The following is a 24,198-nucleotide window of genomic DNA, read 5'->3' on the forward strand; positions in this document are numbered from 1 at the left end:
ACATGCTCTGATTACTTCCTGTGTCCTTAAACTCTTAAGAAAGAGCAGATTAATTATTAATGTAATTAACCTGTTACAAATAAAAAGGCAATGAAAATAAATGCTTTGTACACTGAAAAATATGCTAAAGAAGCAGATGTGCAGACACCCACAGAACATATGTTTCTTTTTTTGTTTGCACTGTGAATTGTGTATTTCACGGTGAACGGCCATCTTGTCTCATCTCAAATTCCTGTGAAATTAATCTAACATTTAAGCTATGAAATGGATTCACTTTTAGCACATGAACATCTGTGAGAGATTTGAAATAACTCATCGGCTTCAGTTCCTGTTTGACACACATGCGTCATCTCAGTTCCTCTTAAAAAATCGTTTTTGCTCACTTTGTTTCAGCCTAAGTCGATGAGATCTTCATCACTGTGGTCCTCTTGTGTTTGTCGGCCTCTCAGCCACTCCTCTCTGGCTCTCTTCACTTCTTGGCCATAATAATCATGAAGTTTGCTGAAATCATCAAGTGGATCAGACCCCACCAGAGGCCATTCGCCATACAAAGGTGCTGGTCCATTGAGTGGTGTGACATAAGCATTTCTCTTAGGCCACAGTTTGGGGGACTTTTTAGCAACCACTTTAGCTGGTACTGAAGGTGCTGGTAAAACAGAGCTGGCGCTGAAGCTTCTCCCCTCCCTGACCGTTGCTAATGCTACATGGGCAGAGAATAAGAAGCTGCTCGTGGACGGACGGAGGGCGCTGACAGAGGAACAGGACTTACCAAGGCCTTGTTGCTGTTTAGCTTCTGCAGAAACAAGACATGAAAAGGTCACCGTATACATAGCTCATTTGTCTTTTTTTTTTAAAAAGAATATTCCAATATGTTGCAACAGATGAGAGGATCTCATTTACTCTCATGTTTTTTGTTCCTGTCAGCTTATCTTAGCACATCACTGGCAACAAGGAGGAACAACTAGTTTGGCTCCATCAACAAAATAATAGCTTAATAATACAACATAATAATAATTTCATAAATGCTGTAAATATTGACAATATGTAGTTTTACATATGTGGTTAAGTCTGGGGATATTCTCAGCTTCGTGGCGTCTGACTGGTTGTTTTACCACAGTGTGATGCAACAAAAGCCAAAACCTTATTTTTATTTTTAAAGTATTAAGCAGATTTTTAAAAAGGCTTCAAACAGTTTAATGTCTTGAGTGGGTTTTAGAAGCGGTGGTCAGAAGATTATCTTTGGTCAAAGCCAAAAATCAACAGCAATCGGTGCATATATTAAATATATTAAAAGAAAAATAGCATGAAATAGGAAAAGGTCTCAATCTGTAGAAATGAGAACTCCTTACAAACCTTCATATTGCCTCTCCAGGTCTCTCACTAGCTCAGAGAGGTAACAGTGGCTGGCTGAGAGCAATGATTTCATCCAACTCTCTTGAGTTTGATGATCGCCTGCTGCAAATCTGTACGTTTTGAGTCCAGGCCCAAACACCAGGGAGAAGGCAAACTCTCCATCAGACTCTGAGTGCCGGACTTCACACCCGTCCAGCACGATGACACCCAACAGGTGCCGGTCAGCTGGGCGCTCTTGGTAGAAAAGTAGATTTGCCTTCAGGACAAACCACCTTCGCTGGTAGGTGGCATTTCGCTCTTTCTGTTAAGAAATGAATCATAGCAAAGAGGGATTATTGCACATCTGATATGATATAAATGGCATGTAATGAAAACTGATCTTCTTAAACCTTTTTGTAGATATATCCCTCTTTATCTACTGGAGAGGTGCATGATAAGTAATGGGTCAGAATCTTCTCATGGAGCTTCATTCCCACCGCTATAAAAGAGAAAGTCCAGTTATATTAGGAATGTACCCAGAGTAAAACACAGATAATAAGATGCAGACTGTTGCATACTCCCAAAACTTCACAGCCCATACAACACAAACAGTTCCATCCATAGATACATGCTGGATTTAAGCATCCAGATCATCTGGTTTACTCAGAGATTGTAGTATTAAAACAAACCAAGCTGAAACTGACTTTAGCTTCTTTGCTTCTCACTTATACAACAAGATTCCTGAGGTTTTGTAATGTTGGAAACTCAACTGATGTAAGGCTTGAAGTTGTCCGTTGTAAAAAAAAAACCATGAAAACCACCAAACATCGATGTTTTACAGTTATCAATAGAACTGGAAAATGCAGTATCTTACATTATGCCACAGTGCCACTACGTAGAACATGAGTCCTGGTCAGTGGACATTAACCAATCCACCACCCCTTCAAAAATAAAAACTAATTCAGCAGCAAAGATACAAAAAAAAAAACAATAAAAGAGCCAAGAATAAATATTAGTATTGCTTTACTTCACTGTTTTTCGGCTGGAACTTGGAACTTTTATTCTGACCTGGTGATTAAAAAGCTTGTATCATTAATGTTGTGGATGCAGCTTACGTTGCAGCTATAACTTTTCTCGGCTGGTTCCACAATGTCGGCTTGCTGTGTGTATTAATACATGTGCAGATGTGTGAATTAATGTAGAGGAACAGCAACCGATGAGGCTAAATCCAAACATGAAAAGGGCTACAGCGTTAAAATGTCAGCGACCGTGGCTGTGCTAAAAACAGAGCTAATTGTATCTTGTCAACTTTACAAGTGTAAAAGTAACCGTGACCACATGCTATCAGCAGTAAGATCAAAATGAATGTTTGCTCATCTTTTTGTTGGTTATTAGTTGGTTTCTTGATGATTTTTCAGTTAAAGGAGCTGGTAGTAATAAACATGTAACAGAACTGATGAGGAAGGCTTCTTTTTCCTTTCCTTCTCATCACACATACACTAAAAAAAACTTGTATAAAAATGAAATAATCTTAAATAGGAATGGAAACATACACCTCTTCTGCCCCTTGTGGTGATGATTTTTGAAGACCAAAGCTACAAAACCCACCTTTAAAATATAATTTGCTGTAGATGATCATTTGTTTGTTGTTTTTCACATTTTAATTACATATTTTCCGGCTTTGTTTTCCATTTCTAAAGTCTTTTAAACACAATAAAGTCTCATATGTTATGCATATCCGCTCCTTTGTGAAGCTCTATGATTGTCATGTGTTTGAATAGTGTCATAAGATTAAACTTTCCTTGTATTTGATCACATCAAGGATCTCATATTTATACCGTGACCCTTTCAAGTGGCTTGACTCATTTGTTGGAAACTACAGCGACTACGTGTAAGATTGATCAAAATACATCCACACTAGCTACACCCGCCTCATAGTTTTAGCTACAACTTACAAACACTTCTTGTTTCCACAAATCATATGGGCATTTATACAGACAATGTAACAGATTTAATAAGAGGATACACACAGATGTAAGTGAAACAGTTATTGTGAGCATGACAGAAATAGAGTTAAGGAAACTACATTTTCTTGGTCAAAGTTCAAATTGAATTTTTGTCCAGTGACTTAGACTGCAGTGAGATAACAGACAACAGTGACTCAGACTTACCTCTACCGGGCTTAAATCCCACGTGGGGTCACTTTACATTCTCATACAGTCCTGATATTATTTACATTCACAAGTATTTTCTTTTGATTCTCCTTGTTCCTTAATGCGAAGCCAATTGTTTTCTGCCAGGTTGGCTCAACCAGCAGCAGACAATGTTTGAATATTTAGTTTCAGGTTACTATCACTGGTTCTCCTACGGGTACAAGGACGAGCGTTGAAATATAAATAACTCGACCCACTTCCTGGTAACAATATACGGACACATTATAGTCTCTCTTGAGTCTGCCTTGAGCAGATGGTTTAAACCCAGCTGAATCAAGCAGTCGAAAGCAGCTTCACTGTCAAGAAGTGCTACCTGGAAGTGAGATGCTAAATGTTGAGCTCTCTCACTTCTGCATTCTTCATGTCAGATTAGTTTTATTTCAGTGTCTGATGGTATGTGGAGGTGATTCTTCAGATAGAAACATGGCGATTTAGTCAGATGTTGTAAAGACATTCAGTGACATCTTCAACATTTCTTTGCTGACTGTATAAAACAATCTCTACAAAGTCATAAAACTGCTGTACTTATAGTGTCACACTTTCTCAGGTGTTGAGTTTTGGTTTCATTAAAAATCTTTTAAAAGGCTCTAGGTGTTGAGTAAAAACAAAACATATCAAAGAACAAATACATACGAGATTACATTTTATTTAATGATAGACACAAACACATGTCAGGAGATGCTTCAGCTACAGAGATCTCAGATCTCAGAAATAACGCTGTGTGTCCAGACTATTAGTTTTAGAACTCCCAAATAGTCAGTAGTATCATTGATATTTACCATCATAGGCCATAATTGTGTTCAACTTATTGAATGATGTCACCTGATGAAAGACAAGCTTCAACACCCTCATTTATAAACTATTATAATAAGGCTAAGGACGAACATAAATTACCCGTAGATCCCTTGTATGTAAGACCAAACGAATGATCAATTCAGCAAAATTTTAAATCATATGTCAACAAATCTTAACTGAACTGTGAAAACCACAGAGTAAAAGAGACATTTTAGAGGCCTAGAAAACCCAAATAGTAGCTTATTTTCTTTTTCTTTTCTTCCTTGGTATCATATTGATGATTTATTATTATGGAAAAAAATTACATTCAGTATAATGATGTTTATGACTCAGAACGTTGAACTGGTAGATTAAACTCTTGAGGGCTATTTTTGAAAAATTAAATTAACTATATTAATACAAAATAAAAGAAGAATAGGAAATGATTGAATCAACAAAATATCCTTACCTCTTAATACCTAGATATTCACTTTTACTATTATCTAAGACGGAGCAAGTCATGGTACAAATTTACTAAATAAACTATGTTTTTTTTTTAATACTACTACTACTTCTACCAATAATTAATAATTTACAATAATAATAATAATAACAACAACAACAACAGCAATAATAATAATAATAATAATAATAATAATAATAATAACAACAACAACAGAAATACAATAATAGAGCCAACTGGATATTTTAGTTCCGTGACTGTTTGAAAACATCAAAATAACGTCAGTAGTCCATCCATCCATCATTTACCGCTTATCCGGGGGTCGGGTCGCGGGTGCAGCAGCTTTAACAGAGAGACCAAGACGTCCCTGTCCCCGGCCACTTCCTCCAGCTCTTCCGGGGGGACCCCGAAGCGTTCCCAGGCCAGCCGAGAGACATAGTCTCTCTAACGTGTCCTGGGTCTTACCTGGGGTCTCCTCCCACGTCAGTAGTATAAATATTAATATAATTTTTTATTAATAAAGTATTTTTCTATTCTATTCTATTCTATTCTATTCTATTCAATACACCCTCCTCACCAGTTGGCGGCAGTAGTGCGTCTTGCAGTGTTGGCAAAGTATTTAAAATAACAGAAAAAGAAAAAAACAACGAACAAGAAATGATAACGAACGTTCCTTGAATAATTTCAAACAGGTTTTTACCACGTTTTATGAGTTTAACAGTCTTCTTTATATTCTATAATTCACCTGACGGTGTATACAAATTATGCTTAAGTGCTTATTATGATCAATTTGAGCTGAGAAACGTTTTAGTTTTTCTGCTACATGCGTTGTGTTTTGTTATTAGCGAATATTTGAGCTACAAAGCTAACATGAGTTTTGTGGTGACGGAGGTGTTATGATACTACTTACTCGTGTTTCAGATCAGCCTCAGTTGTGTAACGAAATTAAAACAGTTGGTCTTTTGGCTTTTTTTTAGCGCAATGTCGAAAAGAAAAGTCACATTTGAGGACGGTAACGGGGAGTTTGACGTGGAAGACGGCGGCCCCAATAAAAAGGTAGTGCAGCTATGTTTGCTATTTATTTAGGATGAGCAGAATGTTGTGGTGTCAGTTTAATCATTTAATTTGAGCAAAAATATTGTATGGAGCCATCAGAAAGTCAGGGATAATTCATAATTGTTTATCAAACAGAATTCTTCCAACTGTTTTAATTTATAAAAATTGCAAACTGAACTAACACCACAACGTAGTCACCAGGAATATGACTAAGTATTATAATTTAAATACTGTTCATAATGTTTCTTATTGGTTTGTTTTGTTGCCTATGCAGGTCATCCTTGTTTATCAGAAAAAGTTGTGAAAATAAGAATAAAGTACTGGAAAAGTTTAAAAAGTGGTGGATCAATTATATTTTCAGGCAACAAATTAACACGATAAGGTTTAAAAAGAGGATCTTAGAGAGAGTCTTAAGTAAAAATGAGTAGAATTTGATCACTTTAAGGCAGCATGAGTAAGTGAAAGAATAAAGTTTCACAAAAAATAAAATTATTTCGGTGCACTGTTGTGGAAATCTGGACACTTTACAACTTGGTTTTGTGATAGAGGATTCAGAGTGAATGACCCGCCTGACATCCAGACTAACCACTGAGAACATTTGACACACTATGAACCGGAGAATACAATAAATAAGGGCTCTTAACTTTTGAGTAGCAGGAATCCTGTTTCAAGCAAGAATGGGAAAACATTTTCTTCTAATAACTGCTGCAACTTTTTCACTGTCCCAACTTTTGTTGTCTTCTTCTTTTTTTTTCTTTGAGTGATTTACAAATAACTGTATTTGTAGAGTTAGTAATTTGTCTTTACTCAGGAAACAAGGTAACCATATTGGTAATTAAATGTAGCTTTGGTTAGCTGCAGGACACTTTCATTCACATCCTTCATTGTTTAGTTTTTTTGTATGCAGCTGTCATATAAGACTCATATAAAAATATTGAGTGATTCTGCCTATTAGAGTAACTTGCTTTTAAAACTAAAGTAATTTTTAAATTATTAATAACGTATTAGACTTTAAACTGCAAGGAAAAACCATCTTTTAAGAAACAACCATCTTTGTTTCATGTTTACTCCTAAGTAATGTCATGTTTTTTGCTTTTTTTAACTGTTGAAGAAGAGCTGTGAGGCTGTGAGTGGACCAGGTTCCAGGTTCAAGGGTAAACATTCCCTTGACAGCGATGAAGAGGATGAAGGAGAGGACAAAAAGAGCAGCAAATATGATATTCTAGCCAGTGATGATGTGGAAGGTATGTCTTGTTGATATTAACTATGATAAGAGGTCTTAATATACTTTTTGTCCAATTTTTTAAAATTTTGTCACACGGTGATGTGCAAAAATGTGCAGATTTTCTTATTATTTAGTCAAACATGGAAATCAGCTTTGAACTGGAAGGAGCCTGAAGTCTTCCATCTCTGCTTCTTCCAAGTAGATATGTAGTTGTGCTTTGACTAATCAATGTTTAATATTAGTATCTTATTTCAATACAAGGACACTTTTTGTTTTCAGGGCAAGAAGGCGCAACAATTGACTTTGATGAAGGTGTACCAATTACACCATTTAACCTGGAAGAAGAAATGCAGGAAGGACACTTTGATTCAGAGGGGAACTATTTCATCAAAAAGGAAAAAGAGATTCGAGACAACTGGCTTGACAACATAGACTGGGTAATTGCATTTCAGGGACATATGGTTAATTTGTGAAAGCGTCTGAACACTTTGCAAAAAATAATATGTTTCTTATTGTAGGTGAGAATTAAAGAGCAGCCTTTAAAAAAAAAGAAGAAAGGTCTTGGAGCCAAACGGACACGCAGAGCAGGTGATGAGGATGAGGCAGAGGAGGAAAAACAGAGAGAAGAACAACAGGCAGAAGAAGAGGAAGAGGAGGTGGAGATGGAGCCTGTAGAGGACCCCCTGGCATCCTTCACACAGCACCAACTCACAGAAGCTGTGATTGAATTGTTGCAACCTGGAGAAACAGTTGCTGCAGCACTCCGTCGGTTAGGAGGCCTTGGAGGACGAAAGAGGGGAAAGCTGAGAGTAGAGAATGAAGTTACAGAGGAGGCCAAAAGGGATACAGAAAAGCTTGATAAGCTCACGGCTTTAGCTGACAGACTGGTTGGATCTGGGATGTTTGAAATCTATCAACAAACCTATGAAAAACTGGCCCATAAGATGAAGAGCATGCACAGCAAGCAGCCAGCCGTGGGGAAAAAACCTAGTGATGACAACAACGAAGAAGAAGATGAGCTTGACATGTTTGCTGATAAATTTGATGAAAAGATTGGTGACAATGAGGAGGAAAAAGACGAAAGAGGTTACTTAGTCTCACTTATAAGTGCTTACCTTTAAATATGACTTAATATCTGTTTAGTTTAACCCAATTTTTGTCTTCTTCCCAGTGAGTGATGAAGTCATGTGGGAGTACAAATGGGAAAATGTGGATGATTCAGAAATCTACGGCCCCTTCACCAGCCAACAGATGCAGGTAAGTCTTCTGCAAAGTTTTCAGTCAACCCTTTTACGTTTACGAGTTAATCGAGTTTTAGGTTAGTCCTCCCCCGGTGGGCCTAAATCTTTTTACTGTCTGTCTTCCAGGGCTGGGTGGATGAAGGCTACTTCAACACCGGGGTCTACTGCAGGAGAGTGGATCAGGTGGGATCTCAGTTCTACAATTCCAGAAGAATAGACTTTGAGCTCTATACATGAATTACGTCCAGCAGTGAACAAATCACTACCATCGTGTTCATCATTCAGCATTGATGTTTGACCTGTTTTCTTTTCTCAGTCTTTACTATCAGGGTGTTGGTGTCAGATTGATCATCTTTACACTACCTTTGTTTTCTGCAAATCGTTTTTAAATAAATAGCTAATTTGTGTGGTGGTATGAGGTTTTAGTTCCTGAGAACTAAATCAAACACCCACTAAACGTCAGCAGTGACTGATATTTTTGTGTCTTCTGTTCATTGCATTATAGAAATATTAATATACACTAACTGCACACAGCTTTAAATTTATTAACTGCTTTAAATTTATACAAAAAAGATATCAGATCCAGTAGAACACAGTCCATTTAGTCAGATCAGAGCAGCAAAAGATCAATATAAACTGGATGATTCTGTGATAAATGTGGGGAACAAATACACAAAATGTCCCAATTCATAGAAGGAAAATCATCTTGGTCATGGTTACTAATTGCTGATGTTATTGTTGCTAATTTGACTTTTAGTTTTTTTTTTTTTTTTTACTGTTGATAACATCATAGCGTATTCAAATATATCGTGGTGTTTAATACAGTAATTTTGATAAATCAGTACTAAAATCTAAAATCCTGAAAACGTCCCCATAGCAATGAATGATATAAATCAGACACATTAAAAGTGATTGCAATGTATTTGTTCATATTAGTAAAGTTATTAGAAATATATCTTAAAAGTGATTTGCGTTGATACCCGCTGGCGGCTGAAGTAAACGTTAAACAGGTAAATTCGTAAAAATGGGGTCTTTTAAGATCGTGGGTCATTCGGGGACGTAGAAGAAGACCACATCTTTTATGAGGTATTTTCCGGGATGCTCCTATTGGTTGCCCTCAGATTGCGACCCTGAAAGTCCCCTCCTGATTGGTCGTATATCGACAAGGCGGAAAAATATCTCGCACTATGATTGGACGATCCGTCTTGTCTGCTTTTTGGTTTTTTTAGAAACGGATACGTCGGCGACTCGCTGTAGGGCGCCGTCCGTCCGGCATGTCTTGTTTACGGTGGGTTCGGAACAATATTGTATAGTCCAGTTAAACGTTACAGGTAAGTTTTCCCTCAAAATTATTAAGCTACATTTACCATGTGCATGCAAACTACAAAATGAGGGTTTAACTGCATAGCCTGTGAAAAATATTGAGCGTACCGTAAAATGACAGATCCTGGCTACGACTATTACCTGGCGCAGTAACTGTTACCTTCTGGATGGCGTTCGGGGTTAGAATCGCACACAATTAACCAATAGAAGTATTCCACTAACTTGAAGTGTTTTTATTCACTATATATTCATTACATATGCTAACATTGGGTAATATTACCTTAGGTCAGTCCATAAATCTAAGTTTGAAAAGCGGGATTGCTCCATCCAGCAAGTAGACCACGCACAATTTTGAGCGAACCGCCGCTTCCAATTACCCACAAATACTCACTGAGATGTTATATTCGAATATATTAATTTTACTTCCATCTTGAGTTATTTGTGTTAAGTTGTAATTTCAACATCATAGAAAAGTTTTAAAACATATGCACAGCAACTTTTCGTGAGCCGACTGCAGCGCGACACACAACGATTTGTGTCTCAATCAAAATAACCGGCGATGACGGGCATGTGCTGTTTTTCCCCTAAATATTCTTATTTCTGTGATAGCGATTTAACGGGACTAGTCCTAATTTATGCCATTTTTGGTAAATTTAAACGTTTGGAAATGTTCTGTCCATCAACTCAGACCCTCACCCGACCATAAATATAATACATATGTTTGATATCACAACCTAAGAAACAATGACGGTTAGGAAACGGACGTAAAGCCTTTTTTGAAATGCATTTATTTACTATTTTTGTTTAAATCCTGTGATTAATATTCTCTCACCCACACTGACTGTGCTTCGTGAAAATGATCTTTTAATGGCCTTTCCTCTCGGTTGTGTTATTTGTTTTTCATTATTAGCGAACTATGTACCTACATTTTTATTTATTTACTTTTTCAGATGGATTATATTAAACTTTTCTTGGTTTTTTTGTGATGTTGACCAAGTTTTTTTGGGGGGGTGGGGGTTTGATTGTTGTTTAGGTGAAGTTAGTGACTAGTAACTGGTTTATATTCTTCATTTCAGAGTAAACTCATTACAGGGTAAACAATCCAGAAATTAGGGAAAGTAAGTGCAAGTGATTTTTGTATTGATGTGATACCCCGCATGTTTTTTTTTTTTCTTTTTTTGTTCGTTTTTATTCACAGAAAAGTCCAGACAAGAAGGAAAAAGCGTATGAGAGAGCAAGGGGATGTTGACTTATCCCTCTGACTTGCTCCCTCAGATAGTTTGTCCAATGGATGACGATGCTATTCCCTCCAACCCTGTCTGTAGTGCACTTCCCCACACTGAACCTCCACCACCTCTCCTCCTCCTTTCCTCCATCACTCCCAGGTATAGTTGTCGTGGCACCTTTTTAGTTTCTTTTGTTTGTGTATTTCCCCCTTTTTGATTTGTGGCTTTTCAGCTGATTGATGGATTTAGAAACAATATAGAAAATATTTGCTGAATTTATTTGATTCCGGTGGCTTTGTATGTCCGGTTTTATCCTCGGGAATATGGTATTCTATGCTTGTTTGAATGTTACTAGAGTTTACCTCACTTGAAGTGAAAGAACTTCTTATCATTTTATGTTAAATAGCAATAGCAATTCAGAAATTTTTTTCCCCAAAGATTTATCCAAGCTTTCACAGTACCAACAGCTGTTGGGTCTGTGATGTTCTCACAGGTAATGTTGGTATTTGTTCATACTTCGCTAAAGTACTTTACTCCTGTTGATGGCAAGATAGTGATTGGATTTTAAGCAGTTGTGGTTTAATGAGTAGCCAGTAGTTAATACATTTACACTTTAAATTTTAAGTTTTCTTTATAGAGAATAAGTATAACTCGACTAGCTCTTAAATAATTGTTTCAGCACATGCTATTTTTCTGCCATTTTTTGATAGTAGTGTGATTGGCCTGTTCCTCCAAAAACAGGGACATTTTCCTACAAAGAGTGCAGAATGTTGGCAAATATATTCATTAATTTTTATTCTGTCATTATAATTCTTGTTGTTATTCTTAGCTTTGCAAATGATGGACTGTCTGGACACAGAAGGAGTGGTCGCATTCAAGGGATCAGAGGTCAGACTCCGAAAAAGCAGGATAAGTCAGAGAGCCAAGCCGCCCAGAAACCATCCAAACAAAATCCGTCCCTCACAAAGAGACAAAGGGAGAACACAATTATGGTATGAAGTTTAACTTCCCAGTCTTGTTCAGAACATGATTTGTAATAGATTGACTTTAGATTGAATCTCTGCATTTATCGGTTTTCTTATTTATAGGTGCAGGAGTCACAGTTCAAGCAGCTTAGCGTTGAAAGTGTGCACGAGAAGCCAAACAAGGTAAGTTTTCTTTCCACAAGCTTCATGTTCCTCATTGCATCCTTTTTGTGAGGGAGAGTTATTCAAGGCAAGCTAAAACACGGCACTTTTCTATGTCCTTGATAGGATTTCTCATGTTTAAAAGCCACCATTGCCTAAACTCTGTGCACAGAAGCTGCTCTGTAGTACTGTACAACTGAAAGGGTGGGAGGGTTCATTGCTTTAATCCTCCTTTACGGTCTGCTGCACCTGACACAAACAAACAATGTGTGTCTTAATGTGACCTACAATGCTCAAGCTGCTGACACTCCAGAATGATATGCATCTTTACTGCCTTTTTTTGGACTAATGATGTTTATGTTGGTATTGGTTGTTTTTAAATGAGCTATATAAATTATCTTTAATTTGACTATTTCTAGTAGAAGTGAATCATTGCTAGTTTTAACAAATAACAAAGTGGCTTTTGAGCTAAGTAAGATTGTCAGAGCAGCAGTTCCCTCATATTTTATGACGTATGTCTCCGTTCATGGAAAATAAGGATTTGTTTCTTATACAAGGACATTAAGTGTTGTTGCAACTACAATAAACATAGCTAGAAATATTTATTCTGAAAGCAAAAGATTATTTTATGAGTATAAGTAGCAGAATTGCGAATTGTGTTGTAGACTATTTCAGGAACAGATGGAGCTGAGCTGTTTTTGCACCAATTTACTATATAATCTCTAAAACTTATCAAAATATGGTTGATTTATTTTGCAGGATGGATGTGATGCCACTTTTACTGCAGAGCAACAAAATCTGTAAGTGTGGTGTTTTTCAGTTTATAAATGCATGTTAACTAAGTAGTCAGTTGGCAAGTGTTACTGAGGTATTTAATTAATTCATTATTTTATAAATAAACTGTATTCAGACTGTGATGTCTTAGCAGTTTTTCTTATAATTTTACGTTCATTTGTTTTTGTTTTTTTTTAAATATATTTTTTTCTCCATTATTATTATAGGCAAAATGTCCCAAAAAGCCTGCAAAAGAAAACTGATTTTCCTGAGGAGAATGTAGTTGAACCATTTGAAGAAAAGACTGAACAGAATCTTGATGCAACTAAACTTGACATGGATACATCTGATGACTTTCCTGTTGGGGATGTCGGTGAAACTGCGTCTGTGCCGAAGGGATGGGTGATTGGTCCCTTGTTTCAATCTCTGAAATCAAAGATGGCCAGTTTTACTGAGATAGTTATGACTCCAGTTAAACTCTTCAGAGCCAATAGCTCTCCACTGTGCACGGATCATTTCGAGAAACTCGGTAACTGTAAGCTACAGGCTGATGGAGCAATTGATATTGGATCATCAGAGCCAGACGGAGAGAACAAGAATCAAGGCCCTAAAACGAATCAAGAGAGCCTCACTGACAATGAAGAAACAAAAAGAACAAAAAATGTTGTTCGGAAATATTCTAAAAAACTGGATTTTGAAGAGTTGTCAACACACCGGCCTGAACGGGCTCTTGAATGCGCAATAAATCGGATGGAAAAAATCTTACCTGATTTAGTGCCTTTACCACACAATCCATCACCCGGTGATGTTTCTGAGCAAGTCTCTAAATCTTTTGGGTCAGCTCTGAGTTCCTCCAGAGTCTTGCGGCCCTCTGCCAAAGTAAGTGCCTCCCGCAAGTCCAAGTCAAAGATATCCAGTGCTGTGGAAAACAAGAATAAGAAGAGGAGTGTCCAGCTGGAATCACTGCCCATAAAACTTAAAGGAAATGGATATGAATTAAAGAAGGTTAACTCTAAGCCTCTGACCTCTGAATACAACAAACAGCTGTCTGACCATGAGATCAGTGCCAAGCAACCTTCTCAGATGACTTTGATTCAATCAAACAACGGTTATTTGAGTGACACGAACAAAACGCTGTCTTTATCTTCCTCAGTGTGTTACACCCAGTCTGATGCAGGCTGTCTTCAGCCTGACAGTGAAGATAGTGCTGGTAGTGTGGAAAATGTCTGCGTTGTTCGACAAAGCCTCAGGAGCAACCCAAGTGACAGTGCGAAACAAACCTCACTGAGGCCAACTTTGGATACACAGCAGATGGAGTGCCAGCAAACCTCAGAAATGTGTTTGGTCTCAAGTTTAGTGCGAGCAAAGAGGGGGCTGAAACTCGGCTGTAATCCCCAGGACTCTGTGAAGAGAACAAGAATGGCAGCTTTTTCATGTATAAATGAAACAAACATGGCTTCAGATGATGACATTATCAGGGGGCAGAGAAGGGGTGCGTCGTTGTTGAATACCATTTCAGATGAGGAACAAACATTAAAAACAAAAAAAAGAGCGGTTGTGTCAAGAAGAGCAAATAGGAAAGGAAAGACTACACATGAAATTCTTGGTGCAATAAATGAAGCAGTGATTATCGCCCAGACTGAAAGTCCCCCTGATTCTGCGTTGGTTTGCTCACTTGATAAAAGCAGTTGTGTGCCACAGAACAACTCAAAGGGCAGCGGCAGCAAAGTAAAGCCCAATAGTTCATGCAGAAGACTGAAGACAACAGCCATCAGTAAACCTGACGGAAACAACGATGACTGCATGGACCTTGAAACAACTGTGGCGATCACCTCCACAAAACAAGCTGAGGAGCAGCCCTTATCTGAAGTTCTTGTCCGTCCTGATATAAAGCAGCTCCCCTGCACAAGCAAGTGCAGGAATACAAACAAGAAACCACTAAAAAGGAAATCGCCAAATCATGCGAGCTCATTGACTGAATCAGACAGCGCTTTGGTGTCTACCTCATCAGCTAAGCCGATGGAACTCCTTACTGTAGATGTTCAAAAAGGAAACAACTTAACTAGAGGACTGAGCCTTGTGACCAAGAGACCCAAAAATGCTCTTGGAGGTGCTGTTGGCTCCTCAGTGTCCAGTGAAATTCAAGAATCAAAACAGGGTGTGGATAACCTTCATTTGACAGCCAAAGAAAAGAAGTCTAAAAATGTCAAAGGTAAATGCCCAGTGGACCCTGTTTATTTTGAAATGACACCTTTTGAACTGCCTGTCCCATCACCCTTCCAACTTCACTTAGATTCTTTTGTACAATCAAACAGCGAAGATGAGCACGTTACAGAAGAGAAAGAAACGGTATCCGCCTCCATGACAGATGAGATATTTCTCACTGAGGCTGAAATTAGTAAAAAAAACAGCAGATCTAGCACAAGACGAATCAATGTTAAGCGAAGGAGGGCAGATAACCAAAGGAGAAGATGCAGAGTTTTGCATAGACGGGAATGTAAAGGTGAAGAGATGCCAAAATCTGTCACCATGGAGGATGCAGATCTGGCTGCATCACACTTGCGCTCATCGGAAAATGAGTTCTCAAGGCGCCTGTTACGCAGCTACTCCTGCCCAGAGATCCTGTCCCTCCATCCCAACACACCCTGGACTTTGCATTCACCACATCACAGCAAGACTCCCACATTGCACCATCACCACCACCACAGTCCTTTTGTCTCTCATGCTCAAAAATCTGCACGGCGGGCTCGCCGACACACAGTCTGCAGTGTGGAGGTTGAGAGGGAGATCGCCCCTCTGTGCCTTCGGAAGGAAGTTTACCCATCCAGAAGATCTGCCCCATATGACCCCATCGCCCAACAGATGTCTTCTGCTCACACACATTCCCCCAGCACTTACCTATCAGCTCTTGCCTCTTGCTTTCTTTCGAGCCCTCTGGCTTTCCTTTCCAAGAAAGTTGACTGCAAAGGAGCTCCTTCCAATCCCAGTGCTTCCGGTCATGTTACCCCTCCCTCCTCCTCCTCCTTGACATCCCCATTGAGCTCCTCCACATGGCATCCTCCAGGTTGTGTTGACTCTACCACTCCCCTGGGTTCTAGTAGCAGGTAACACACTTTTTAAAATCTCCAGTCTGCTCTCCTGCACCAATCAAATTGCGATGTGTCAAGTCTGTGCTGATAATTGCTTTGCTTCTTTAAAGTGGGAACCCCTTGCAGTGTGAGACTGAGGGGAGGCAACAGAGTGAAGAGGAGGAGGATGATGGTGAGGACACAAGCTCCTCCAGCCCTGAGTTTGAAGATGCTGGGTTGAGAGAGGAAAAGGCTTTGTCTGATTCTGAGATCAAAGTACGTATTCATTTAAATAACTGTAACTTTCGCAGGTGTGGAAATGCAACAGAGCATCAGCCAGTTTAAAATCCCTGTCTTGGATCATGTCTTCATGAACGTATAGGAGGCAGTTTTGTTTATACTGTTGATTTGTAAGAATAATGATGTTTACCATGTCCTGTTACAAGTGGTCTGTTGCCTTGTTCTCCATTACAGGTTGTGCGGAAGCATGAAGAACGAGGAAAGGTGTCATCTATCAGAATCCGGAAGACCTTGCCCAAACCTCAGACCAACCTGACGCCCATGGGTCTGCCCAAACCCATCAGGTATGTATGTAGGACCAGCCGCACAAACGCCAAGTCGTTATCACAACCAAAGTATATCTGAGAGGTTGAGACGAAGGTGGGAGTGCAGAATGGTTCACACCAAAGAGAGGAAGCAGTAGAGCAGTATTCTGCATTTCTCTGAGCTATGTGTTGAACAAATTAGGAATCTTGGCCCCAGGATAGATGGTCATCACCGGAAACAAGTGTCCAGAGTAAATCTAGAGGGATCACATGTACGTTACATATTTATTGGCTCATTTAATTTTTTTGAAGTTGGAGAACTGGTCTTGAGCTTTTCTGAAATGGATTCTTCTCAGAGACAAAGACCAGATGGAGCAGAAATGTAGTTGGCACAAGTAGTTGTACATTAGTGTTGATGTAAGCAAGGTTGATATAATTGATTTGTGATAAAGTACATAAAGAAAGTCAGAGAAATGTAGTTGCAACTCAGTTTAAAAGAACTCTTGAGGTCAAAGGAAGCTGGCTGAGTATGTCCAGCTGAACCTTGGTCGCATGCAAAGTACGCAGGTTTGAAGAAAACTCAGTCTTGTGCAGCTCTGTTAGATTGTAATGCAGGTCTCTCTAAACCTCCATATGTGGTTACAAGATGAAAGTAGGGCAGGTCCAACTGGGTCATGTTGAAAGTAAATTTATGTCAATACATTTCAATGTATGTGGGTTGTCTGAGCACTTTGTGATCAATATTCAAACTGATTGGAGCATTGTTCTGCTTTCTTTCTGTTGAAATACAGGCTGAAGAAGAAGGAGTTTAGCTTGGAAGAAATTTACACCAATAAGAATTTCAGCAAACCCCCAGAGAGGTGAGCACAACGTGGAAAATAATGTTTTATTTTTATACATGTTAAAGAAGCTGAACAAATGTTGATTGAATTGAATGTAAAGTGAGACGGCTTAAACTGCACCATCTCCATCTTTTCCCTTTTCGACTTTGGAACTGAAAAATTTATTTTATGAAAGGATATTTAGTTTTTAGTTTTAGCCTAATTTATTTGATCATGTTTAACAAAGTGCATTTGAGCCCTGACAGCAATTCTGTTGCCTTTAAATGTTACTTAACCCTTAAAACTGTTATTATCACTGAAAATCTGCATCTGTGAAGTTAGATAAAACAATAATGGCTCTAAATAATCATAAACTGCTTACCTTTATCATACATCACTTAGATTATGATCTTTTTAAGATCATGGGGTGGGGAATCAGCCATCACAATCCATCGTATATAAGCTTATCATTTAGTTTGCATTGTTCCTTCTAGTTTTTCTTCTCCCACTATCTGCAAGATGATGCTTTTTCCACAACAATTAAAGCATAGTAGCCAGAAGAGGACAGTAGACAAGTGCTTTGGTTGCAGAATTAACATCACACTAACAAAGGCTGAGGCAACGTCAGCAGCAGTTGGAGAAAGATGCTACTTTAAAGGAACAGCAACAGTGAAATGGCTCGAAAAGAAACTAAGAAAAAGACCAGAGGCCCTGCTCCAAGGCTGAAACAAAAGTTCTGCTGCATTACAGGTGTTCTGTTCAAAGTCGTCTGTTAAATTCTTAAGACTCTGCTGGCAGGACTCACTGAATCCTTTAAAACGGTCTTCTGAACTGAGTTTGTCAAGTACTGCCAGTTTTTCTCAGTTTCTGCTGTGAGAATGTTTAATGCATAGTTCTGCACCTCCACATGTCTTTACTTTCTTACTGTATTCATATTTATTGTAGTTCCACCTTTGTGTGGTGCCGAAGCTTCCACAGGAGCAGTTCATGATGATACGTTCGCTGTTGACAAGAACAGGGTTTAATGCTGCAGGAGAGCTTCACTCACGTCACATTTGTTTGTTGGAAACTAGCTCTTTTGGTTCAAATTTGACAGAAACTGGCACATTTTTATTGTGTCCTTGCACAACACTGCATGCATTTCTACAATTTAAGAAAAACCTAAAATAAGTCTGGCAAGCAAAAGTAACACACATTACTGTACACCATGATGGCTGATTCTTTAAAAACAAACAATAAGAGCCACGGAACACAACTTGTCTGGTTGATCCAGTTTTCTGTCAGTTGACAGAAAAGCTTAAAGCAGCTTTGAGGCGTTATATGAAAATTATAACCATATTCAGCATTTCACCTCTTCAGATCCACACCAAACGCCTCCTAAGTTTAAAGTAGCCTGGTCAGCTGGATTAAAATTAAAACCGTGAGCACACAGGGGTGCTCGTGTTTATATACCCAGCATGCATTTGTCGTGCTACTGGACCTGTGACCAATCAGAAACCTCTATGTTGGATGAAGGATGAAAACTTTAACCTTTGAAGTGCTTAAAAGCCTTTTCACAATAATCAGCTGTACTCCGACTGTTATATTTACTTGAGAAATCTGCTCATTTCCCTTTTTATGGGTGAAATCATATCTGCTTCTTTCAAATTCCAGACTGCAAGTTAAGAAATCAGCTGTTAATGTAGTTCTGCAGAAACTGTAAGGGAGGATTTTTTTAAGCATTTAAGACAAATATACAGTTTGACCCCAGAGGGTTCATTATTCTGAATGGAGAATTTTCTCCTGCCCTAACTGACTAACCCGACTGACTGATTGGTCTTTATCACTCGTGTTTCAGCCGCCTGGAAACCATATTCGAGGTGCCTCTCAGTCGCAAAAATGGCTCCGAGTCCTGGTTTGGCCAGAGGCGTGTCAAACGTTTTTTGGAGTTCTTAGAGGTTGGGGAAGCCAGAAAGCCAAAGAAACCTCTTGTTGGAGTTGGAAAAGCAGGTATTTCCTCCTCTAGGACGAGACGAGGAGGCTTCCCGAAAGACGAGCTGTCCCTCAGCGTTCAGGACGTGGACTCGCTGCTCTGCACAAAGCTTGATCAGTTGAATTTGTGGTTGATAAATGATCAGAACAGCTGACACCAGCCTCTGTAGTTTCACTTGTTTGGCAGCAATTTATGAAGCGATGATACTTTTGTGTAAATGTGAGAGCTTTGGCTCACGACAGTGTATAAATGTTGTGGTGATGAGCTCTAATTGAGTTATTATGTTTTTGTTTGCTAGCCTGCTAATTTAATAGCTGTACACCATAGCACTATAAATGTATCGGTCAGAAACATAGTGGTAAAAATAATCGTACATCATATACAGCAGCTGCTGTCTGTTAATCCCCTTGGCCGCTTCTTATCTAAGATAAAACTGTTTCGTAACAAAAGCAGATTTTCTTTTATTGTACAGTATTCTCACATCGTTGAGTTTTTTCTTTCTCCGTGTAGATGAGTTGTACATGTCTGTTACGATAAGGGTCTTCAGAAACAAGAATGCTGACTCCATCAGATTTGTTGCACTGAAAGAAAACAATGTAAACTGGTAGTATTTTTTTATTTTTAAATAGTTGTTCAGGAGGGCAGCTATCTCTTTTTAATTCAAGTTTGAGGATGACTTTAAAATTTGCCAGCAAGAGATTTGCATTCGCTACAACCAATTTCACAACAGATGTGCAATCGAGTGTGCCTACAAACGGCTTGGGACTGCATCCACCATTTTCCTCTGCTCAGGGCGAGGCCTGCTGGCTTGATTCATCAGTTTAGGCTTCATTTTCACGACTGTGGAGGTCTGTTTTTATTAAATAAAATGTGGAGACAACAAGGTATTCCAGGGAGGATTTCTAATGGAAAGGAAGTGTCCACTGCTATGTTTTCCTTTGTGGTTCTCCCTGGATTGTTTATTGGTGTTTATAATTGTGTTTCAGCTGTGATATTTCGTGCCTCTGTGTGTGTGGTTTGTTTGCTTGCCTTTCTTCTTCTTTTGCCCTCCAAATGTAAATGAGATTGCCTTAACTGTAAAAAACTTGTTTAAATGGGTGTTTTTATGGGCGTAATCATCATTTCTGTCTTTGTGTGACAGCATGTCCAAATGCATCGAGCAACTCTGAGCACAAAAACGCGTCATTTTATTATAAAATACTTTGTGTAAATGTTTGTATAAAAGTACAGCATATGTATACATTTGACAATAATAAAGTTATAGTAACAATGCAATCATAACAAGATAATGTTGGCACATCAAGAGCCTAATGTCCGTGTCCTGGTGAAACCAGGCTGTTTTGTTTCCAGTAGAGACCCAATCCTTGTTATTAGATATGTAGTTTCAGACTCGCTCATTAGGTTTAGTATTTGCAACTGTATGCAGTAACAGTGAGTACGTCAAACTAAGAATTGGGCCGTTACTGGAGCATCCCTGTTTTTACTTTTCATATGAAAGTGCAAAGTTGGATAGTTTTCAGCATCTTTTGGGTTTTTCCACATTTCCTCACCTTTAGACTCATCTAATAACAGATCGCCTACGTTTATTTTCTTAAAAAAATATAAACTCAACTATAATATTTACACGTTTTAACATATTTAATTAGTATGTGGTTTAAAATGTGGAAAAACTTGAAAGATGCTTACAACCCCCCCCCCCCCCCCCCCCCACCCACCCGCCCACCCAAAGCACTACATTTGTATCTTATAGTGTCATGTTTAAACTACAGTTAATGCTGGATTTGTATATTCCTTTCGATTTGTAATTTTCCATTTGTCCGTATATTGTTTGAATAAATATTACACAATAGATAAACATACGGACGGTGTCTGGAGTTCTTGTTTTTTCTGAGACGAAGAGCAATTAGGAAAGAGTCAACAGACCCAGCGGTCTTTGGTGTTTCCTGTAACTTCTAGTTTCGTTATGAATAGTTGTTGCTCAGCAGCTTTGTCCTGTGTGTCGCCTCTCTTCATAAGATGCAAAAGCAGAAGAGCAGCATGACATGCATGACTCTTGACATTTCCTTTTCCATTTCATTACTCTTTCAAAGTGATGAGATATGAGATGAGCACAGTTAGTATGGGAACTGACACCAGAATGCCAACCCAGGTCAAGATGGAGATGATGCCGAATCTTCTCGCCTTACGGGAAAACTTGGCAGCAACCTCTGGATCTTCTGTCAGCTCAGCCTGAGAAAGAAAATAGTTGCAGCTTAGAGTTTAAATCATTATTTACTCAAGCTTTGAATCCAGTATTGACAGGTGAAATGATCATAGCAATGTGTGTCGCTGGTTTACACGAAAGGAAGCGCTGTACCCAGAGGAAGTAGGACCAACACTCGGCCCAACTGGTGATGTAACAGACCCTCCAAACGCAACCCTTCTATGTGCAAATGCTTCCTTTTAAAGTTTCAAACCATCAGCTTGTCGCTGTTTAGCTCTGCCCTAAATTTAATAATAATATTGGTATTGGTATATATAATAGTTTAATAATCATGTAAAGAAAATAGTGGAATACCTTGACTGAATTCGTGAGAGCTTTGACTCCGATGCAGGAGCACCCACAGATGATGCTGCAGTAAGCCAAGGTCCTCTGGTGCTTGTTTCTGTAACAGGATGTAGCAACTCTTCCAACTCTGCTGCTCACTTGAGTCAAAGGGTTGTCCTTTTGTTCATCACCTGCTCCAGCTATGATGGTCAACGGAACCTCCTCAGCCCCTGTTACATTTGTCTGCTGCGAGTTTGACATATCTGCAAAGTACCACAAGTTTAAGAAGCTTCGGTTAGCACCACTTTGTGGAAACATTTTGACTTAGTAATGTGCACAAAGCAAAGAACAATTTCAGGATTTGTCTGGCTGTTCGTTGCAGTTTTTCAAAATAAAGGGAGTTTTAAAAAAACTAGTTTCAACCATTATGTAAGGACAAATCCTGTCTTGGTAGTTAGTCAACATTAAAATCATTTGCTGTTTGATGCAGATAAAGACCTCAAAAAGCGTTCAAGCAGAACAAGTCAAACAGTCACAGGATTGTCTTATGTCTCATTGCATATAACCTCCTTTGATGTACATTATTTGAGTTCCTTTCACAGTTGAACTGTAGTAACTGACCATCTGATCTGACTCCTATCAAACTGGAGAGACCATAGTAACAAAGGCGAGTGCAACTCTTGTCTTTTTGCTAAATCACTGTTCTTGTTAAATAGACAACAGAGTGAACTTGAATAACAGTGTTCATTGTCATGGAGTCTGGTTACACACCTGTTCAACTGCAATGTGGGTGCCAAGACTTGCCCAGAGGGAATATCAGAGCTCAAAATTGATCTAAAATCTTGTGAGAAATTCTGTTACTGTTCATATTACTGAGCCACTTTGGTTACCGACCTGTTTTCAGCAGCAAGGGGCAAAACCATCCCACTTCACAGAGTTTTAAAAAGCAAAGCTTACAAGTCCAAACATGTTACTCAGGGTATGGTGAAAATATGTTATAGTGTCTCTCCTAAATCAAACAGAAAGTGCCATCTGAATGGTGTAACACAGGCAGTGTTCCCTTTTAACTAAATAAAAGAAAAAAGGTTGAAAAACTTGTATGATTGGCTGAGAAGTTGTCATGGCATATTTACAATGCCATGACAAAACAGTACCTGTAACTTATCTAATGTCTGATCTTATCAAAGAGCTACACGACACACTGGCATAGTCTGCATTCTTTTGTTTCTTGAGAAAATGTCCCAGCAGAGTGTTGCTTTCAGCTGATAATGTAATATTCCACAGTCCTGTGAATCATTTATAGTCAACAGCAAGAGCAGTCTGGTTTGTTTCCTCAAATTTATGAGTGTAGGTTACTACAGTAAACATGGGCTCATTAATTAAAAAAGCTTATCTTATCAGTGCACTAAGCAGGAAACTTGATTGGTCTAATACTAAGTTTATTGATAGTAGAATAAATTGACCAAACAGATCACCTTAGCTCAATGTGTTAAAGTACAAACCTGGCCAAATTCAAAAGGTACTGCTTTGAATCCCCTTCTCAATCCGAGTTCACTCCTGTCAAGCGAAGTGTGTCCAGTTATCTATTGATAATAAAGGTGGAATGCAGGTGAATGGTCTTCTTCTGTTCTTCGAAATATCCCACTTTCAGATGACAACTGGAGCTTCAGGCTTCTTCCTGTAAATGTGACGATTTCCACACGTTTATCCAAAAACCTGAACCGAATACTATGAACGCCTTGGTGAGACAGCGGCTCCAACGGTGACTCCTGTGAAGGCGCAGTGTTGTACTGGTTTCTGAATGACAGGAAGGGGAGCTTGCTGTGAAACTCAGTGTGAAACTTCCACGCCCATTTTTGGCAAGGAGTTCGCCTTTGTTGTTGGCTTTTCCTCCCACACATGTCACACTCTTCCCTCACTCTACTACTTCAGCTCCCATAGAAAGTTTTTCTTATTTGGTAAGACTTGCTCTCAGCTGTTGTTAGTCACAGGTAATAAACGCTGCGTTGTGTTACAACCTTCTCTCCTTTTCCATTCCACATTCCAGAGGTGCTGGAAAAGGTGTGTCAGCACTTGTCTCGCCTTGGGGTGAAGACACAAGCCAAGTGGCTTCACTGAGTCCACTGAATAGACGTTCATCATTACTCACAACTGGAATAATCACAGCATTTTGTATTATTTGTGTGCCTTTCACGGGTTTTTCTGGTTTCTTGCCATCCCACTGCACTGACCCAGAGATAAGACATATTTACTCCCCTTGACTAAGATTTAGATGACATCATAAATGCATTTTTTCAGTGATGAGTCAGCCCACTGTTCAAATAACTTCCTTCAGGGCGATACATGGGAGAGACCTGCCCTGACGTTTCTGTCCATTTGTTGTGGCTTTACAGTCCTGAGATCTGCATCTAATGTAATGTATCAGGTGGATTCATTTGCTTAAAGAACAGTGTGGGAACATCACCAACATGTCACGCCTTATCAGTAATTCACAAGCACTGCTCTCGAGCA

General features: G+C 38.9%; 3 protein-coding genes and 1 long non-coding RNA gene across 6 annotated transcripts; 2 read left to right on the plus strand and 2 right to left on the minus strand.

The window, feature by feature from the left end:
• pheta2 (PH domain containing endocytic trafficking adaptor 2) lies at positions 1–3,850 on the minus strand. Its single transcript, XM_072368586.1, has 4 exons — positions 3,504–3,850; positions 1,743–1,831; positions 1,354–1,654; positions 1–793 (listed from the first exon to the last, which is right to left on the minus strand). Exons 2-4 carry the CDS (start codon positions 1,821–1,823, stop codon positions 390–392), a joined length of 786 nt encoding a protein of 261 aa, XP_072224687.1. The 5' UTR covers positions 1,824–1,831; positions 3,504–3,850; the 3' UTR covers positions 1–389.
• Positions 3,851–5,405: 1,555 nt separating this feature from the next.
• On the plus strand, positions 5,406–8,766 carry cd2bp2 (CD2 (cytoplasmic tail) binding protein 2). 2 transcript variants are annotated; one of them, XM_072368916.1, is made up of 7 exons: positions 5,406–5,474; positions 5,760–5,838; positions 6,950–7,082; positions 7,343–7,500; positions 7,582–8,149; positions 8,235–8,320; positions 8,431–8,766. In XM_072368916.1, the coding sequence occupies exons 2-7, from the start codon at positions 5,764–5,766 to the stop codon at positions 8,539–8,541; spliced, it is 1,131 nt and encodes a 376-aa protein (XP_072225017.1). In that variant the 5' UTR covers positions 5,406–5,474; positions 5,760–5,763; the 3' UTR covers positions 8,542–8,766. The 2 variants fall into 2 exon arrangements, with proteins under 2 accessions (XP_072225017.1, XP_072225018.1); XM_072368917.1 differs by lacking the exon at positions 5,406–5,474 and having other exon boundaries at positions 5,553–5,838.
• Positions 8,767–9,420: 654 nt separating this feature from the next.
• Positions 9,421–21,018, plus strand: prr14 (proline rich 14). Of its 2 annotated transcripts, none has more exons than XM_072368193.1 (10): positions 9,421–9,635; positions 10,826–11,012; positions 11,683–11,845; positions 11,942–12,001; positions 12,740–12,780; positions 12,982–15,858; positions 15,954–16,098; positions 16,297–16,406; positions 17,159–17,227; positions 19,026–21,018. In XM_072368193.1, exons 2-10 carry the CDS (start codon positions 10,870–10,872, stop codon positions 19,312–19,314), a joined length of 3,897 nt encoding a protein of 1,298 aa, XP_072224294.1. In that variant the 5' UTR covers positions 9,421–9,635; positions 10,826–10,869; the 3' UTR covers positions 19,315–21,018. The 2 variants fall into 2 exon arrangements, with proteins under 2 accessions (XP_072224294.1, XP_072224295.1); XM_072368194.1 differs by having other exon boundaries at positions 10,903–11,012.
• On the minus strand, positions 21,012–23,705 carry LOC140272769 (uncharacterized). The gene is made up of 3 exons (XR_011907973.1): positions 23,190–23,705; positions 21,718–21,950; positions 21,012–21,389 (listed from the first exon to the last, which is right to left on the minus strand). It is a non-coding gene; the product is annotated as an uncharacterized lncRNA (long non-coding RNA).
• Between the last annotated feature and the right edge of the window lie 493 nt (positions 23,706–24,198).

This window comes from Leuresthes tenuis, unplaced genomic scaffold (genome assembly GCF_036924035.1).
Source record: "Leuresthes tenuis unplaced genomic scaffold, fLeuTen1.0.hap1 SCAF_17, whole genome shotgun sequence".
Lineage (NCBI taxonomy): Eukaryota > Metazoa > Chordata > Actinopteri > Atheriniformes > Atherinopsidae > Leuresthes > Leuresthes tenuis.